The sequence below is a fragment of the Diadema setosum genome, chromosome 4 (genome assembly GCF_964275005.1).
Source record: "Diadema setosum chromosome 4, eeDiaSeto1, whole genome shotgun sequence".
NCBI lineage: Eukaryota > Metazoa > Echinodermata > Echinoidea > Diadematoida > Diadematidae > Diadema > Diadema setosum.
Genome location: NC_092688.1, coordinates 38622122 through 38643041, shown reverse-complemented (window position 1 = coordinate 38643041; position 20920 = coordinate 38622122). Strand labels below are relative to the sequence as shown.

Below are 20920 nucleotides of genomic sequence, written 5' to 3'. Positions count from 1 at the left end.
TCTAGTGACTTTCAATGCAAGCAATTGTCTTTCACGACCACCGTACGGTACGACGTGCGACGCACTCTTCACGTTGAACGTATCGCAAGTAGCATGCATGCAGCACTCCCAGCGCTTCCGCGGCACAATAAAGACGCATCATTCGAGTCAAGATACTGTACTGCAGTACGTAGGCTGCTGTTGGTAAATTGAAGTGATGTTCGCGTACAATGTGAATGAACCTCGAAGTTATGCCGTATTCTGACTAGAGATGGCGCTTCGGGAGATCCAAGTTCAAGCACACTTCAAAAATGATTTACAATATTTTTGTTGGTATACAATTGAAGATTCTTTCCTTTCTAAACACCCACTATTACAGAAGTATTAGCTTTAAACATGGATAGATCGGCAACTGCAGTTTGTTTCTCTGTTCCTAGAATTTCAACACTAGACTGGAAGCTGACAGAATTCCAGTATAAGCTCCTGCAAAATGTTATTTTTTGTAATGATAAACTTTACCAGTTTGGAAAAATACATTCAAATCTGTGCTCCTTTTGTAGGGAAGAGGTCGAAACATAATTATTATCATATATTAAAATTTTATGACTGTCCTCTAGTATATCGAATATGGAACGAGGTAGGAAATAAACTAAAATTTCCTCAGTTGGATGTTTTACTTGGATTCAGGGAAAATATCAAACTTAATGCTTTGTTGAATCATGTATTAATTTTGATTAAGCATATGATTTATACTAATCGTAAAATTGGAGGAGCTCCAACTTGTGAAGAAATAATAGGGCAATTGCCACCCTCAAAACAGTTTGAATACGAAAAAGCAACATTAAAGGATAAATTGACATTACACTATGCGAAATGGGAAAACTATACTTCACGCATCTTGTTAAGATCTTTTGTATTTACCTCAGCGAATCTATCTAGAATGATTCGAATCTCCTGTGTTTTCAGCTTTGCCCGCTCCACTTGTTTATTTTCTCTGATCTTCATCTCATTGAAACGTAATCAAATATTATTTGGTTATGAATCTCCACTTGCATAAGACCCTGCGAGATATTAGTCATTATGATGTTCATTGGTGAATAGGATACATTTTAAAGATATTGAAAGTCCATCACCTCTCACGTTTTTTTTTTTTTTGTATTTGTTTTAGATAAAATCTTTATTCAGACTGGTGACTCCTTTCCTCGAGTAGGAAGGCTGAGTGTCTTAGAATTAATCTTAGAGATGTTTATTGTACATTCATGAATCATGTCAAATGTGTTATTTAAGTATGTTTTATCTATACTACTTTGCACACAACCTTTTGTTTTCAGTTAAACATTATATTATAGTTATATTTTGTGTCAATAAAATGTAACAATTTCATTTGATTTGTCTGAATAAAGGCTATAAAAAGCGTAAAAAAAAAAACAACCCACACACACTATAACAGAGACCAACGGCGTAAATCCGTACTGAGGAGTGGGGGGGGGGGGGATGGTCACCATCACCACGATTACAAGCCCATAAACGGACCAGGGGGGGGGAGGAGAAGCTTGGTGCCCCCCCCCCCCCCCACACACACACACACTTTACAGGGACCGGATGTCCCACTTTTGCATGAAATATAAAGTGGGAGGAAATTAAGGGGGACCGCACCGGGCGCAACTGCTGTCAATCACTGGCAGCAACATCAGGAGAATGGCACAGCGATTAAATGCGAGCGAGCGGAGCGAGCGAGCTTGAAAATTCTGACATTTTAGAGTCTAAAAACTGCCGTTTGTAGCTATACTTTTTCGCTTTGAAAATTAAGGGGAGCCGCACCTGGCGCAACTGCTGGCAATCACTGGCAGCAACATCAGGAGAATGGCATAGCGGTTAAATGCGAGCGAGCGGAGCGAGCGAGCTTGAAAATTTTGACATTTTACAGTCCAAAGATATCACTGCCGTTTGTGGCTGTATTATTTCACTTTGGAAATAAAGGGGAGCGCACCGGGCGAAAACTGCTGGCAATTACTGGCAGCAACATCAGGAGAATGGCATAATGATTAAATGCGAGCGAGCGAAGCGAGCGAGCTTCAAAATTTTCACATTTTACAGTCCCAAAACTACCGTTCGTAGCTATATTTTTCACTTTGGAAATTAAGGGGGGCGCACCGGGCGCAACTGCTGTCAATCACTGGCAGCAACATCAGGAGAATGGCATAATGATTGAATGCGAGCGAGCTTCAAAATTTTCACATTTTACAGTCCCAAAACTGCCGTTCGTAGCTATATTTTTCGCTTTGGAAATTGAGGGGGGCGCACCGGCCGAAAACTGCTGTCAGTCACTGGCAGCAACATCAGGAGAATGGCATTATGGTTGAATGCGAGCGAACGGAGCGAGCGAGCTTTAAAATTTTGATATTTTACACTCCAAAAACTGCCGTTTGTAGCTATATTTTTCGCTTTTGTTTGTCCCACTTTTATGTGAGAACCATCCCCCCCCCCCCCCGATCGACGCCTCTGCATAATATTATGAGGGTGCTTTTGTTAAGTGAAAGATCTGCTGCACACTCTTTGATGAATTAGGGATATACGTCAATGTCAAAAGTGTACAAAGTTTATCGAAAGGGATCCTGTATAGCGGAGCTTTTGCATGCTTAACGAATAAATGCCAGCGAGCGAAGCGAGTGAGCTTGAAAATTTTGATATTTTACAGTCCCTCAAACTGTCCTTTGTGGCTGTATTTTTTCGCTTGGGAAATAAAGGGGGCGCACCGGGCGAAAACTGCTGGCAATTACTGGCAGCAACATCAGGAGAATGGCATAATGATTAAATGCGACCGAGCGAAGCGAGCGAGCTTCAAAATTTTCACATTTTACAGTCCAAAAACTACCGTTCGTAGTTATATATTTCGCTTTGGAAATTAAGGGGGACCGCACCGGGCGCAACTGCTGTCAATCACTGGCAGCAACATCAGGAGAATGGCATAGCGATTAAATGCGAGCGAGCGGAGCGAGCGAGCTTGAAAATTCTGACATTTTAGAGTCTAAAAACTGCCGTTTGTAGCTATACTTTTTCGCTTTGAAAATTAAGGGGAGCCGCACCTGGCGCAACTGCTGGCAATCACTGGCAGCAACATCAGGAGAATGGCATAGCGGTTAAATGCGAGCGAGCGGAGCGAGCGAGCTTGAAAATTTTGACATTTTACAGTCCAAAGACTGCCGTTTGTGGCTGTATTATTTCACTTTGGAAATAAAGGGGAGCGCACCGGGCGAAAACTGCTGGCAATTACTGGCAGCAACATCAGGAGAATGGCATAATGATTAAATGCGAGCGAGCGAAGCGAGCGAGCTTCAAAATTTCCACATTTTACAGTCCCAAAACTACCGTTCGTAGCTATATTTTTCGCTTTGGAAATTAAGGGGGGCGCACCGGGTGCAACTGCTGTCAATCACTGGCAGCAACATCAGGAGAATGGCATAATGATTGAATGCGAGCGAGCTTCAAAATTTTCACATTTTACAGTCCCAAAACTGCCGTTCGTAGCTATATTTTTCGCTTTGGAAATTGAGGGGGGCGCACCGGCCGAAAACTGCTGTCAGTCAATGGCAGCAACAACATCAGGAGAATGACATTACGGTTGAATGCGAGCGAACGGAGCGAGCGAGCTTTAAAATTTTGATATTTTACACTCCAAAAACTGCCGTTTGTAGCTATATTTTTCGCTTTTGTTTGTCCCACTTTTATGTGAGAACCACCCCCCCCCCCCCGATCGACGCCTCTGCATATGAGGGTGCTTTTGTTAAGTGAAAGATCTGCTGCACACTCTTTGATGAATTAGGGATATATACGTCAATGTCAAAAGTGTACAAAGTTTATCGAAAGGGATCCTGTATAGCGGAGCTTTTGCATGCTTATGATTGCAATACAACGATCTGGTGCATAGTTCTGGGATATTTGGACAATTTTCCCTTAAGAAAGTTCGAGATTTGTCCTCATCTCGGGAATTGCTTGGGGGATAATGATTGTCTGCCTAAACACTTCCAAAGGGGCGGGGCAAATGCCCCTTTGCCCCCCCCCCCCCCCCCAGATAGATTTGACGCCCCTGATCTTCCCTGGGAATGCCCATAGATGTATCCTGACTGAGTAATCACTCACTGTCGTCTCTCAGGAATGATTCAGGAAATGGAGGGGTTCAATTATGACGATATAGTTTTTGTTATTGTTTGTTTGTTTGTTTGTTTGTTTGTTTGTTTGTTTGTTTGTTTGTTTTGCAGATGGTCCCCAGTTACTCGCGTCATAGCATGTTTACATGTAGGCCTATACTATTTGACGTTGTCAACGTCTGAGCCATACCTTACAGTGACTGTATGTCGATGTTACTTTCTTCGCGAGCGAGCGAAGCGAGCGAGCGCTTGAGAAAATTATGTATACATTTTTCCTCAAAATTCAGGGGGATGATTGTACAGGCCACCCCCTCCCCTCCTCCATTTCAGGGGGGATATATCCCCCCATCCCCCCCCCCCCCCCCGGGATTTACGCCCATGACTCTTTGACAAAGACACGCCGCTCATAATGAAATAACCTCTTCTTTGTTTGTTTGTTTGTTTGTTCATTTCCATCTGAGAAGATGGCTGGATAGCCCATATTCAGCTACGTTAAGGTCTTCCCATGGGGTCCAGTTGGATGAGAGATGGGACCACTTCACCGGGTTAAACACCCTGCTCTTTGCGATGAATGAATGAAGCGGGATCTTTTACGTGCATGAGTTGTTACTCTCTCATACACGGGACCTTCATTTATGTCCTATCCGAGGGACAGAGTGTTTTGCCTCTTGCTAGAGGGGACGGTATGCTTACACACAACATTGCTCAGTCCAGACTCGGGTTCGAACCCGGGCCCTTAGGATCGTGAGGCAGACGCGCTACCGACTGAGCCAACTCACCGCCCTTCTTTGACAAAGACATGCTCATAAATAATCTTTTGTCTATTTTATTTTTGTATCATATTCACTATTATGTTAACACAACGAAAACAAATGCACTTCCTGAACTCTAAGGATAGTACAACTGTATTATGGAATGGGATGATAATAATAGAATATAACACACTGAACAATGGCATTTCCGTAATTATTCCCCAAAACTTGCATCCTCTGACCACTGAGATATTATGTACTGATTTTCACTCTTTACTACTGTATTATGTTGTAGCCATTGCAGCATGCATTATATAGGCCTACACACTTGATAGTCTTAACTCAAACTGGTGCGGATCATTCCGGATGGTGCATGGAGGCTACAAAATTTACACAGAAATGACATATAATGGGGTATTATAAAGAACAAAATGGGGGAAATGATTTAATTTGATATGAAATATATTCAATACTTCTCTTCTTTTATCGTCTATCTTGGTATGAAGGGATTTTGGAACAAGATTAAAGGGGATGGCTATTACCGATCAGTGGGAATCAGTGGGAATGCTCAGGGATGATTGTTCCAATCCTTGTGGGATTCATTTAAGAGTACATTATAATAATATATCTACTGTTGTGTGAAAATTATTTGCTTCAGAACGGTCTCATATTCAAGTAATGTGCAGATTAATGCCCCGTCACTGACCAGGCACGCTAACCTGGAAACATTAAACTGCACATTACTTGAATATGAGACCATTCTGAAGCAAATAATTTTCACACAACAATAGATATATAATGTACTCTTAAATGAATCCCACAAGGATTGGAACAATCATCCTCCAGAATTTCCACTGATTCCCACTGATCAGTTACTAGCCATCCCCTTTAATTTCAATTGCTCTGCAACCGGTGTTGTTTGTTAATTGCCCTATTATCGTTTTAAGACCATTTTGTTCTTTTTTTTTTTTGGGGGGGGGGGGGGGTGTTGTGGACTTTTAATGAGATTATTTTGGTCATTGTTTTATATTGCTGCTGTTGTTGCTAAAGGTTTTTCCCAATGCCGCGGAAGATAGTCTGCGCGGCCGGCCGGGGGCACTACTGTGGGCACTACCCACATAACTCCGTAGAGCCGATAGAAGACGCTATATCAATATGGCGGCGCCCATGACAAAAAGACAACGTGACGATCGAGAAGAAAACACCACTTGTGATCAAAACTCTAAGCCGTCCAAAGTGCTGTATTCAGACTGTGCTCGATTCTTGGATTGGTGTAGAGAGCAGGGAATTGATGTTAACCCTAAGGTATGGAAAACGTTCTTATTTAACCCCCCCCCTTTTTTTTTTACCAGTGGCTAGCTACATGCTACAGCTGCTGCATAGCCCGACCTAACCCCGTCGCGGGGCGCTGTAACACAGTTACGGTACGTATTTGTCCGTATGGGGTCGCTGCTGCGGTTAAGCCCGACCTAATTATACACAGCCCAGTCGCTGTACATGGTACGTCGCGACAGGGCTGTACGAGCGCGACCACCAACCACTAGGAGAGCGACGTAATCGTATCACGATAGCTGTGAATTTTGATACTTAACATCATTTTTGTCACCTCAAACTCATCGAGTATACTCTTCAATATTTACTCTACATCTGATGCTATCAGTATTCAAATGTACGCAATGAAACTTACCGAAATTGATCATCATATCCAGCATGTCCACACGGTACACAATCTTTCACGCCAGGCCTAACTATACATACACAGCCCAGTCGCTGTACATGGTACGTATGTACAGCAACTTACCGAAATTGATGATTATATCCAGCATGTCCAAGCGGTAGGCCTACATCATCTTTCACGCCAGGCCAATTTGAATACTTATTACTAGTATGTGATGTGAATGCCCTTTGAAAAGGTCGCGCTATAGATCGACCGTGCTGTGTGCTACACTCAAGCAGCGCACGCACGCATACGCTGTAAGATCTGTCCGCAGCAGACGACTTTGCCATTTGGGCAGTACGCCATACTGCAACGATGAACCCTGGCGGTCAGGAATTGCGCCAGAAATTGTCATTTTTTTTTTGTTCCGCGGACTTATCGCGAGGGCTCTCTGTGGACCCGGTGTGGTGAACAATGCTTCTGGATAATAAACGGAAAGATGTTAACTCCGCAAATGCCATGGGTCGTCAGCAGCACACCAGGGATCACCAGTGTTTCGGCCATTTAAGTGCTGTACACCTCCCCCTGGCTGGCCGATGCTGCGTTGGGATCCCCTTGACAGCACCCCCATGGCATTTCAAAGAAAAAACAAAACAAAACAAAACAAAACATCACAGAACAAGACAGAAAAGAAAAAGCTTGGCATCAATCACCTCTCCTCACTCCCGAAACACTCTCTCTACACCCCCCTATTCCCACCACCCCCCCCCCCAGCCTTCCCTACTATCCATGCAGATCCTGTCTCCGCTGCCCCACAAATTCTCCTGATCCACCTTTCCCCGTCCCTACCACCTATTCCCATCCCTCTGACCCACCTCCTTACCGATCGACCAGCATATCCACTGCACCCCACCTCCACAGTATGCACCTCCGCTCTCCACCCCCTTTTCTCACACTCCTCCCTCAACTCAGCATACCTATCCAGCTTTCTTTCCCTTGCCTCATCCATCCTTGTCTCCCATGACACAGTCAGCTCCACCATTGCTAACCTGTGCACAGACCTAGCCACCAGCACCATGTCCGGCCGAAGGGCAGTTACTACCACCTCCTCTGGCACTGTACGGTTTCCCTCATCCACCCGCACCTCCCAATCATCCCCCGCTGCTAAGATTCCCCCACCATCATCCCTCTGACCCTTCCTTCTCACACTGCATCTATGTGAGTAACGTACATGTACGATACTGTTTTTAGAAGAAACTTATAAATTTTCATAAGTTTTGTAGTTGTGTTGAGGTTCCCCACTTTGAAGCTGCATGCCTCGACTGTCAGACGCTGTATTCACACAGCGTACTAACAGCGTCTCGTCGGGCTACCGGCAGCCATGATAACAATAGCGTAACATGGTCCGACGACCAGTTTGCAGTTATTGTTTTTTGTATAGAATCTAGACCTCAAGATCTAGAAATTAGATGAATTACGGATAGTCAATCAGAGATGGTTAGACTAGTAGGCCTAGTCTAAAGAAGGAAATTGGTCTAGACCTCTAGATCTACGACATTTGTATACCTCAAGAAAAGTTTACTGTATGAAGCATTTGCAGATTTTTATGAGAATACAGTGCAGGCTTCATAACAAACATAGTTATAAAATAATTCTGGTTACAACGAAGTAAAAATTCAGGCTGCAACAGTCATTATCCACTCTATGTTTTTCTATTGTTTTACAGTTTATTTGTCCGGTTCATCAATAGGACCCTAGTTATTATGAAATTTCGATATAACGAAAGAAAATGGCCAGTCCTGAGGACTTTGTATGATAACACTTTGGATTGCAAGTATTAACCCGTTAGCTGTAAACAACCTCTTGCTTGTACAAGGGGATTTTTCTCTCTTTTCCTTCTCTTTCTTCAAATTAAAATATTTAATTTTAATTAATAAGATTTCAGAACAATTTCAGTTCAAGATAATGGAATGTAGGCTACAAATCAAGTTGCATTCTATTTGTTGGACTCCATGTAACATGCATACCAGGTACTGTGGACTGTAGGGTTGGTCCTACTACTCATCGACCGCCTAATTTTTATATGCCTGATAAGAATATTCAACACTGAAATTCATGTAAAAACTTGACCTACGTGATTGAGAAAATCCAGCACTATCAAATGCTGTTGTTCCCTTTTCAATTCGAAGTTTCATTTCAAAAATATTGCCGTCAAACTTGAGTGCCCTCTTTTCAGCTCCCCGCTTTACCGCTCCCTTTTTAGATCGACCGCTGTTTTTGTATTGACAATGCACACAAACCGAGTTGTATTGAACACCGTGTTGTACGAAGCTTTTTAGAAAATGCATTGACACAACATTACGATTCGGTTAAAATATTCATTCAAAATTTTGTCCTTGATTTAAACCATTAATGAACAATGAATTTTCGTTTTCCCCACGCATCCTCATCAACAGTCAAAACCAATACATTTTTATGTGCTCTCCGCGAGTGTGCAGTGCGTACTAAGTGTTCTGTGCGCCAAAAACTAGTGGTCGGTTTCAAAAAGGTGGTCAATATGTAGTAGAGTTACCATACACATTAAATACATACACATACATGTAAATCAAAGTAATGAGAAATACACATTTAATCCATGGAATTGAATTGTCATTGATGATATAATTATTTACAATTGTACATGCTTATCCATAGTTAGTAATGCATTGAAGTTTTGTTTTGTTTTGTTTTGTTTTATCACTGAATACAAAGTCTGCATTTGGCCATTGGCCACCTATTGATCATTTTTGCAGGTGACTGTCGACAGGCATGGTTCCTGTGCCCAGTGTGGCATGGTGGCTGTGGAAGACATTTCCAAGGGAGAGGTTCTCTTCATGGTGCCAAGAGCAGCCCTTCTTCATCCAGAGACGTGCTCCAGTCTCTTATCTTCTCGTCTAAAAGAGGGTAGGCCACCTACGTTGTACTTAAATGTAAAAAAACCTGCACCAAGGTTTGACCTCCCCGTGCCAAATTCCACCGAGTGCAAAAACATCTAGGTATCTACTTGTAGCCGACGGTTTAATTTTGTATGGCGTTTTGGTCCAATTATGGGCAGCTTGCTTTATAGTGTTTTCTATCATGGTGGTTCCCCATTAGTTTGAATTAAGATCTGTACTTTGCTACATCGGTACATGTATGTATCACTGTCCTTACAATAGCTGAGTCATCATACTTTGTAGCAGTGAAAAATGGTAATGTTTCTTTGAAAATTAATTTTATTCTTCAGAAATATCATGTCTCATTACTCACGGTGTTGCAATATCTTTGTAAGTTTAAATATTATCACTGATTCTTCATTGCCAGTAAAGTTAAAGTAGTAGTATTGCTATTTTAATATCAAACTAAGGTTATACTGTTTTCTTGCTGTTTCAGAATCCATTACTGGAAAAGCGGAAATTTTTGACACATTTCGCACACCTCGAAATTAGCATGAATAATTTATGCAGATTTGTTGCTTGTCATTTGTCTATACTGTTTTATGTTTTAATTCTGTGGAATTAAAAACATGCCAAATTCATCTTACCCTGCTGAGTGCGAAAGATACAGTAACTCGCACAAAAATTTCAGCTTTTACAGTAGCCTGTTGATATACGCCATATACTACAATCATGCAGTAGTGATATTATTTTGGAATAAATAGACAAAGGGTACTTTGGTAATGCTATGAAAGAGATACTCAGAACTTTGCAAACTTCTTCCACTGATGATGAAAGTCAGGGATAATTCATATTTAGCACAATGCAACAGTCACATCCAAAAGCTCCGCAAATCCTGTGCTGTTTGCATTAGAAAGCAGCAGCAACAGAGAATGCAGAGGTAATACAGTACAGTGTTTGAATGCTTGTGATCATCTGACATCTCATGTAGTGAATGCAGAGAAATCGTAGTCTTTGTTAACTTCAGGTTGATTTTTCATGCTTTCTTTCAGGTGCCTCAGAACTCATAAGCGCAAGTGGATGGGTCCCCCTTATCTTGACTGTGATGTACGAGTATGGTAACGCCCAATCAAAGTGGCGGCCTTATCTTGACCTTTTCCCAGATTACAACGAGCTGGACCCGCCAATGTTTTGGGACAGGTAGGCCCCATTTAAAATGATATGTTTTAGTTATGTTTTTTCTAAGAGGAGGAGACATTGGAGAAGAGAAGAAGATTCAGGAGGGTATTTTAAAGGGTTGGTATAGTTTTGGATGAGATGGGGCTTCAGGTTTCAAATTTTTTTTTTTTTTTTTGTATAACATTTTGAGATAATGAGAAATCTCTTATGAAATATGAAAGAACATACCGGTACATGAACAATTCTGAGAGGAATTCAAAGTGATGAAAATGGGTTTTGAAATGGCTGAGATCCAAAACAAAGCGATCCTAATAGAATGTAGGACCCATCTTTTGTTACGATCACTTTGTTTTACTTTGTTTTTTGATATCTCAGCCATTTCAAAGCCGTTTCTGGCGTGTGTATTCAGAATCCAGGTGAGTCTTCTGAACAATGTTGAATGTTATCATACTGTCTGTTCCAGTAGAGGCAAAACACTCTGTCACTCAGATGGGGCATTAAATGGAGGTCCCATGTTCGAGAGCGTTACAACTCATATACGTAAAAGATCCCACTTCATTCATTCATCCCAAAGAGCAGGATGCATAACCTAGTAAAGTTGCCCCCCCCCCCCTGCCATTATGACCCCATAGAAGACCAGCTAGTGCAATTGAATATGGGCTATTCAACCATCTTTTCTAATTTCAGATGGAAAATGACAACGATACAAACAAATACACATCTGTTAGTTTAAAGGAAGGCTGCACCTTTCAAAGTTTCCATCACCCATATGGTTGTGAGGCTAACAACAGATATGTTTCATTTTTTATATAATGGCTACTATGTAATGACACATACAGTATTGTAAAGTGCAGCCATGCTCTTTTCCTTGGAAGTGCAGATGCAGAGATTGATACGTCTGCTGCTATCTAATGATGATATGAATATAGTCTGAAAACCACATATTATAGACTGGTTCTCAGATTTCCCTTTGAAAAATGGGCAATCCATTCCAACTACATAGCTTACTCAAGCATTCCTGATGGCTTGCCTCATGTAGAAACAACTAATTTATGCTAAAGGTAATCTAATAGAAAGATAATTTAAAGAAGCAGGTGAAATGTTTACTCTGAGAGTATGGTAGTGTGAGGCCATGGGGCCAGGAGCCCCAGTAGGTTTAAAGGGATCGTATAGTTTTGGTTGAGACCTAATTTCAGGTTTCGAACATTTTTTGGTGAGATAATGAGAAACCTCTTATGAAGTATGAAAGAGCATGTGATTCCATGAGGAATTCAATGTTTATTTGATGAAAATTGGTTTTGAAATGGCTGAGATATCCAAAACAGAGTAATTTTGATAAGTGTGGGACCCACACTTTATTACGATCGCTTTGTTTGACTTTGTTTTTGGATGTTTCAGTCATTCCAAATCTGATTTTCATCAAATAAACTTTGAATTCCTCTTAAAATGGTATGCTCTGTACTATTTCATAAGTGTTTTCTTGGTATCTCGCAAAAAGTTAAAAGCCCAATTCTCATCTCCACCAATACTGTACCATCCCTTTAACCCTATTCTAACTGGGCTGTTTGAGACCAAGTTTTTACTGGGGGGGTCAATTTGACCCCCCTTCAGATTTCGGCCGCCGATCGCGCGATCGCAGCAAAATTTTGCCTGAACATAGAGCCGGATGTCAACTACAAGATTACATGGTCATACAATAGAAAAATGTTGATTTCATATTTTTAAAATAAATTAATGAAAATGCAAATTAACGCATGAAATCATATTTTCACCTATAACTCCATCAAAAAGACTGAAGGATTATTATATTTTTGTGTCAGAGTTCCTCAAGACACATCAAACAATTTTCTTGTAAAAAAATAGTGCAATCAAAATCATTTTCTTTTGTTTTTTATTGTTTTGTTAATTTCTTATGTATTTTATTGTTTTTTCGATCTTTTGTTTTCTATTGTTTTTTTGCCAAAATTTGTTGCAGGCACTTTTTCAGGCTTATCTACACTAGAATTGATTAATTTCAATGGTTAAAAGTTGACATAATCTAATTTATATCAATTAAACAAAAAAAAAAAAACAGTTTGCATTGGATTTGCACACGAAATCATGAATTTGAGCGGTTTTCGGGTTGACATGCATATGCAAAACATTGCATAACTTCAGAACGGTGTACCCGGACGTCGCAAATTTGGTCTCAAAATATGCGGGAGACTTCAATGAAAAAAGTCATGAAATGATGTGGCAAAATTTTTGCGCGTTGCGGAATCGTGGCGCGAAACGTCGAGGGGGGGTCAATTTGACCCCCCCCCCCCAGTTAGAATAGGGTTAAAAATACAGTCAACCTTGCCTAAGTCAAATCTAAAGGGAGTGGAAGAAGTCCTTTGACTGCCGTGAATTTGTACTTACACACTAGAATTAACACATGTTTAGTGTATCAGGGCAATTACTCCCGAGGACAATTACCCCCGGCTAAATACTGGTTAGTGATAAAGTTACAGTAAACATTAAAGTTAGGGTTAGGTTTAAAGTTAGAGTTTGGGTTAGGATTAGGTTCAGAATTAGGGTTAGGGTCAGGGGAAGGGTCTGGGGTAATTGCACAGGGGGTAATTGCCCTAGACCCCATGTTTGAATACATTGGGGTAGATGCTTTCTTTGACTGAGTAGGTTTTTCAACTCGTGCAAGGTTGACTTTTTGATAGTCAAGGTAGACTATTTAGGGAAAACATTATTCTGTTTTATACTTCGCAATTTGGATGCATTCTTGTTCTTCTTCTTCTTGATGTGCAGTTCGTTCCTGGAACAGGAGCTGCAGGGAACGGGGGTGCCAGAGGTCGTAGTTGGAGACATCCACAAGATGACACGGGAGTACGAAGAAGTGGCCCTGCCATTCATCGAGAAGAACCCAGACATATTCAGGTACAGTGTACATGGATTTTGATGGACAGCCATTTTCATTTATGTGGCTTCTGTTGAATAGGATGCCAGGTGGACATGGAATGACCATTGGCGGCGCTGGGTTTTTAAATGTGGGGGGGCCCAGTTCATATTTCTGGTGCCACTTGTGGGTTTAATCAACAGCCCCCTGGTTGCACCGGCCATGATGACTACTAGAAAACCAGAAAATTTGCGTGCATGAAACCTTTGCAAATTTTGTGAGGAGCAGAGATTTGCAAGAGTTCTTGTCCACATATTGCATGGAATGCTTATGGCAATTCGCGAAAGCTTCATGCCACAAAAAAAGACTGTCAGCTCCAATTCGCAAAAGTTTCATGCCACCTGTTTTTCTGGCTTTAACCCTATTACAAGACCCTATTCTAATGTGAAACATCGAAGGGGGGGGGGGTCAATTTGAATTTTGACACAAAAATTTAGCAATACTTCAGTCTTTTTAAAGGAGTTATAGGTGAAAGTATGATTTCATGCACAAATTTGCATAATTAATTTATTGAAAATAGAAAGGCAATATTTTTCTATTGTATGACCATGTAATCTTGTAGTTGACATATCCAGCTCTATCTTCAGGCAAAATTTCGCGACAATCGCGTGATCGTTGGCCGAGATCTGAAGGGGGGGTCAAATTGACCCCCCCCCCCCCCCCCCAGTAAAAACTTGGTCTCAAATAGCCCAGTTAGAATAGGGTTAAAATATACAATGAACATGTTTTAGCTGCATGCTCTATGTTGAGATGTGATGGACTGGAATTAGTGTAATGTCCTTACCACCGCTGTCAGAATGGCATAATTTTGACAAAACAAAAAAGGAAGCAAATTAGCAACAAAACAGGAGCGGTATGCATACAAGAATTCTATCTGCTCTAACTAGACCTTCATCACCCTTCACCACGGAGTGAACCTACTCTGCATTGGTTAAAATGGGACCCTGGCTTGTATATCATGATTCTGTGATAATGCATTGTGTGAGTATAGATTCACTATGGAGCATTGTAATGGTACACAGATATCGCCCCAAGGGAGATCCAGAAAGCAATAAAATCTACATTGTCACAATTAAACCAGTCTGTATTTGTTTTCGAATGATATGAAATTTTACTCGGTCACCCTGATCATGCTAGCAAATTCACACATGTGCGCTGCCACGGACATTTGCATCGCGATTGTGTTGGACGAGTGTCAGCTCTATAGAACCCAAGTATTTACAGTTTGTGTACATACACTGTACGTAAGTACTGCTACGATCCAGAAGAGGACAGTGTAGTACTATGGGGCAGATTGAGCACTATGGGACTGAAGGCTAGTTTATGCTCCAAATTTCAACCAATCAGAATTGAGGATTCATCAAATTTGGTGTTATTTATCACATTGAAGAGGCGAATGAGATATGATGTCTGTGTACTTGGTAAATAAAGTTTTTAGTAGTTTTGTACCATATTTATGAATAGTAGTTGGTTCTTCAGAGGAGTATAACACATTTCCATCCACCGAATAAATTTGCAGAACATGTCATTAAGTTTTGTTTCGTCATATAATATGTTGCTGTGGACCATGTATGGACCTTTATTATGTATACACTATTTCTTGTTGTAATACTCAGAAATTCTTGTAAAGGGATGGACATAGTAGTGCTTTTAACTTTGAAAATGCGAGGTGTTTTTGTAAATTCTACAGGTGAGGATTACTCTAGCGCCAAAAGAGAGTTGCAATTATTTTGTTTATGATGTGTAGTCAAACAGTTTTTATCAAGTCATAAATAACTATACTAAACAGTAATAGCCACTATCATTGATCATGCCCTTTTTTATCATTACAGTACTGAAGTCCACACCCTCGAACTGTACAAGAAGATTGTAGCATTTGTGATGGCTTACAGCTTCACAGATCCCGGTAATGATGATGACGAGGATGACGATGACGACGCCGGCAATGATGATGATGATGACAAGGCAGGGAGGGGATCCTCCCGCGACCCGATGATGGTTCCCCTTGCAGACGCCCTCAACCACATCGCAAAGAACAATGCTCACCTGAACTTTGGGAAGGAGAGCCTGACCATGGTGGCTGTGAGTGATATCAAAAAGGTCAGTCAGTGCATAACCACTGCTCAGCTATTAAGGACTTCGTCATAGCGGGTGTTACCTTTATACAGATGGTGCACAGGTCTTAGTGCATCAGTAGGAATTGTGTGCATAACGTAACTATGAAATTGTTTAACCTATGCTGCGCAGCTGAGTGTATTTAAACTGGTTACGTTACCTTGCTTTGATATGAAATGCACATTATTCTTGCCGATGTATGAAAACACATGCATATCATTTGTCTTATAGAACAATGGAAAAAGATTTGCCAAAAATCCATATTTTTTAAACATGTGTCTGCTATTTATTAATGACAATGGGCAAATTTTTGTAGTGGATGCAGTGGAAGCTGTACATTTAGTTATTACTGGATGCATGGCTAACCATCTCTTGCAATGTGCAAAAACTCATGCTATAAGCAAATGATAGCATGTTTTCAGCATCTATCATCATTGTGATCGTAATTGACATCAAACGTGTGTCCTGTAAAAGTCAATGCACAGCTCTTGACCATTGAGATTGCACAGTTTTCTTGACCTGTTCCGTAATGTTTATTGCTCTATTTGAACCTTTTGACAGCAGGTAGCTGCACTATCACTTCCGCACCATCAAGCATTGACATTGCCAATGTCACGTGATCCTTCCATATCTGTTGAATGTTTTCAGTGCATTCTTACATGCAAAATAGTAATGGGTTGTCAATAATATTAGTGTAAATGTCCAAAGCAGTATTTATGTTTCACCCAGTGGAATGAACGAAAATCAAGTTCCATAATATGATTGATTTGGCACGCTGTAATCAAAGTAAAAGAGCAAATATGAAGTGATGAGGATACTGCAAGGCATGCTCTGAAGATTAAAAAAAAGAACAACAAATGTAAATGTTTATAGAAAATCTTAACTATTACTGCTCTTATCTTTTCCTTTCTTTCTTTCTTTCTTTCTATGAATTAGGGTGAGGAAGTGTTCAACACCTATGGAGATCTTGCAAACTGGGAGCTTTTGCACATGTATGGTTTTGCTGAGGAACATGCAGAAAATTGCTATGATACTGTGAGTATTACCAGTAGTCTTTTTTTTAGAAAGAGTTTTAGGAATCTGCTCTTATCAGTTAACATTATTTATACTATCACATTTCAAGCAGAGGTGTGTCTTTTTGGGGAGGGGTGGATATAGGTCAGTGGTTAGTTCTTGTCAAAACTTAAGATTATAAAAAATACAAGAAAAGGAGAAATTATTGAAGCCACAATACTCTACCAAAAATGTATGGATAGGATCTCTCTCTAATTTGCATTTATTTCTGTTGTATAGTTGTTATGTACATGTCTTGTTTCCATTTAGTCACAAACTCAAGTGTAATTGCTTGCTTCTTCGACAAGTTTGTTGATTTGAAATACAATATAGTACTTGTAAAGTTTAAAAAAAAAAAAGAAAAGAGAGAAATTCAAAACTACAGCACAGTCCAAAATTTATGATATGAGACTAGAGATTACCTGTGCTGAATTCTGAATATGCTATCCAGATGGCTTGGTACAGTTCAGTGTGGTACATTTAAGAGTGTTTGAGCGCTCCTCTTGCGCAGGTCCAGTATGGTTTGGTTCGCTTTTGGAGAGCACTTGAACTCACCCTTAGTCCCAAGAGGGATGATAGGCATTAAAAAATGAAATATTACTTTTTTTCAGCCATCAAACAGAGCTTGCCCTATATGCATCAGCATAGCAATGTCAACACGTTGTTGCAGAAATTATATGTCGCTGCAGCCTTGTAAGATTTTGCAGTTATGCCATAGAGAGAATGAACTGTGGAAGTCTGTCCGACAATAAGTAAGTCTGTCGATAAATTTCCCGTCTGTGTTCTCCCTGCGATGAGCCCAGGTAGACATTCCCTGTCGGTTCCTGTATGAGGAAGTCCGCCGTCTTCATCCGGACGACAAGGAGACACTGGAGGAGAAGTGGACCTACCTCACTGAGGGGGATATCCTCAGGCCGGACGGATCCTTCATTGTGGGCGTGAGTGGGATTCTGACGGATGAGGAACTGTATACCGCCCTCAAGGTTGGCTTCAAAGCAATGTGTTACATGCTTCATACGTATAAGAAAACCTTGTGTTATGTCTGTTTTGCTGTGTTAAATCAAGTTTTAATCACAAGAAAACTGTAACAATACTAGGCAGGCACTCCCCTGCCTAGTATGAGAAAGAGAGAGAGAGAGAGAAAAGAGAATTATGGTAGTTTGGAATGCCTGAAAATGAGTTTAGGATTTTGCAGATATGCTCTTGTAAACCTACTTTGCATCCTACAAAATACTCTTCTTGAATTTAGTATTGGTAACAGAACTGAAGAATTTCTGTGATTTTACTGTTTTTCCGCTCTATGCGTGTCGCATACTTAGAGTGATAAAGCAGCAGCAAGACTTCTCTCATTATATCTGTGAAAACCATCCTGTCAAAGAATCTATTGGTTCATTTCAGGGAGAATTGTACTGTTGCATTTTGTGAAGTGATAATAGTGGTGCAGTCTTTGCTGTGTAAGACATCGTACCAATGGCACGGGGAAAAAAACAGGAAATTACTGCATTAGCATTATGAGAGTAAATGATTCTTGTATCAGCTTTATGAATTGAATTGAATGTCCTTCCTGAGTTACCGTTGTGAGTTTTTCATCAGAGAGAGTGAGAATTTTGTTTCTTGTTTCCCATATTTGTTTTCTTCTACCCTCCCCCCCCCCCTTCTCTCCCCCTAGGTTCTGACAATGGAGAACGAGAAATTTGTCAAGTACCTTGAGGACGATGAATGGTGCAGTGACGATGGGACAGACGAGTCCCTCGAAAATGGTTAGCCCTAATCCTTTGTCTCTTGTCTCCATTCCCACTGACACTAATATATTCATCCTTCGTTTTAGCATGCTTATGTGGTGCTGTTCACACTTGCACTATTATTTGTGTTGTGTTTCATCATGCGTAGTTTATATTGTATCATACTTGCATTTCCTTTATGTGGCACAAAAAACGAATTGATGTATGGTGTTAAGTAAATTCCCTTTACACTCTGTCTCTGTATAAGAATGTTCTATTAAACCACAAACATACATGTACTTTTTATATATTGAGAGTTTTATAATATATTCCAACGGTGCAAATTTATCTCATGTTTGATTTTATATGTTACGCAATAATAAATTGTCATCATTGCCTGGCTGTGGACCTGGGATACAGCATTCTATTAAAAGAGCCAGGTATGAGATGTGCAAAGTGATCAGTTTTAACAGAAGGTTTGACTGTACATCTTTTTGTCTGTCTCATCCAGAAAATCTCCCAAAGCTGCCAGAGCCCTGGAGAGAAATTTTGTCAGTGGTAGCCAGCAGATGTCTGGAGGGTTTTGCCATAACCGCCCAGGAGGACCAAGGGACGCTGTCGGATCCTGAACGGCTCTCGAAGCTGAGCTCCCGATCACGGTATTCGCTGTACGTCAGGACTGGACAGAGAGAGCTGCTAGAAAGATTGCGCCAGCTACACACATGACGTTTCTGGTGCATGGGGGGCATAGAATAGCGCCCTCGCTCTGTTCGTGATAACCCAGTACGTGCTGTTGTTTTATCTGGATGAGAGACTTGCGAGAACAGATTCAAACTTTGAAAGCTGTGTTTAAATTAAGTGTTACCTCCATTTCCCACATTTCTAACGTGAAATTACTGTTTAACGGCTGTTCTTGTATGATGTAGTACAGTGCATATGCAGATGCAATGATCACCTCAAACTAGATCTGTCTGCACCCACCATCAGTGCATCCATTGGATGTTGGGGGTCGAGCCTTACTCGTTGCCATGGAGATAGATAACATCTGGACAGAGTACATCTGTCATACTTTTGCCTAACATGTCCATAGACTCTCAGAGCATGGAGGGACCAGGAGAGACAGAAATACAAACAACAGCAGCAGCAACAACACGAGGAGAAACCAATGAAGTGTTGGTGTTGCAGGACTCCTTGGAGTTGAACTTCATCCTCAAACCTTTCATTTTATGATCATGCAAAGGTAATGTCCAGCAGCGCTTGAAAAAAACATTTAGTAATGCTCTTTATAGAAGAAGAAAATCAAAACAGAAAAACATTTTGAAATAAAGGAGAATCAATGAGAGAAACAGTAACCATGGAGATATGGACTTCATGAGAGATGCTGTCAATCCTCAGGATGACGTGTTTTGCAGCAGAAGTGCTGCTGCAGACACAAACATGATGTGGAACAGTTAAGGAGATGTGATGGGCTATCAGGCAGCTGTACACAGCATGTTTGAGATGAATAACCCTTTAATACTGTGCTTTATTCGGCGATCATAATGTCTGCTGGAGTGGTTTCTTTGTCGACTGGCAAGGACGTCACAAAACTAGACTGCAAATGATGAGAGATTTCCTTCGTTTCCTTAAATGCTTTGAGTATTTGCACTGACTCAGGTGTCTTTCCCTTTTTGTCTGTTGTCAGCATTTAAGTACAACGGATATCATGACATACAAAATGAAATACAACTCGATTGTTCACTTCTATAAGTTTGATGCCATATCACCATCAAATCATGTAAAACATAGAATTAAATCAAAGTTTCCTTTTTCTTGTCCTCCTTTTTGGCAGGAAACTGTACACAACAAACATTATATTTTATGAATGTAAAGCCCAAAATTTTTTGTAAAAGGTTATCATTTTGGCAAATGGACCTTTCAGAGCTCTGATATTATTCTATTTGTTGAATGTTCAAATTATCTCTGGAATATTTGATAAAAAAAAATAACACAAACTTTTGTTGATGTTGGTGATCATGTTGCATCAAACTTATAGCACATTATGGTGAAATAATAGCACCAGAATGGGAAGATTATGCTTAAGAACTCTGCTTTGACATGCCGTAGTCACAATTTACTCTCTGATTCCACTTAGTTGGCACGACTGCCGGGTATGTCTCTGTAAATTTGCTCTTCCGAATGAGCACTCCCTCAGCGTAGTATTTGGTGCTTTTCGTTTCAACCACTGTAGCCAAAACCTTGTGTGCCGGCAGCGAAGGAAGAGGCATGATAGGGCTGGGGGCAGGGACACTGTCAGTGGTATGTGGGGCAAGGGGTTCAATCTCCACATGGTGGTCTTCGCAGGAGTTGCTGGACTGGGGCTGGACTGGCTAAGGCGGCGGTAGTATCTTCTCCACGATCACCTGGACTGCTCGCTGGTTTTCATCTGGCTTTGTGTGGGAGGGTGATGCTTTCCTGTGTGTGTGTGTGTGT

General features: G+C 40.8%; 1 protein-coding gene across 1 annotated transcript; it reads left to right on the top strand.

Moving 5' to 3' along the window:
• The first annotated feature begins 6034 nt into the window (after positions 1-6034).
• LOC140227850 (N-lysine methyltransferase setd6-like) lies at positions 6035-19174 on the top strand. The gene is made up of 9 exons (XM_072308243.1): positions 6035-6184; positions 9329-9479; positions 10504-10651; positions 13412-13540; positions 15392-15659; positions 16611-16709; positions 17531-17710; positions 18397-18487; positions 18960-19174. The coding sequence occupies exons 1-9, from the start codon at positions 6035-6037 to the stop codon at positions 19172-19174; spliced, it is 1431 nt and encodes a 476-aa protein (XP_072164344.1).
• The last annotated feature ends 1746 nt before the right edge of the window (positions 19175-20920 follow it).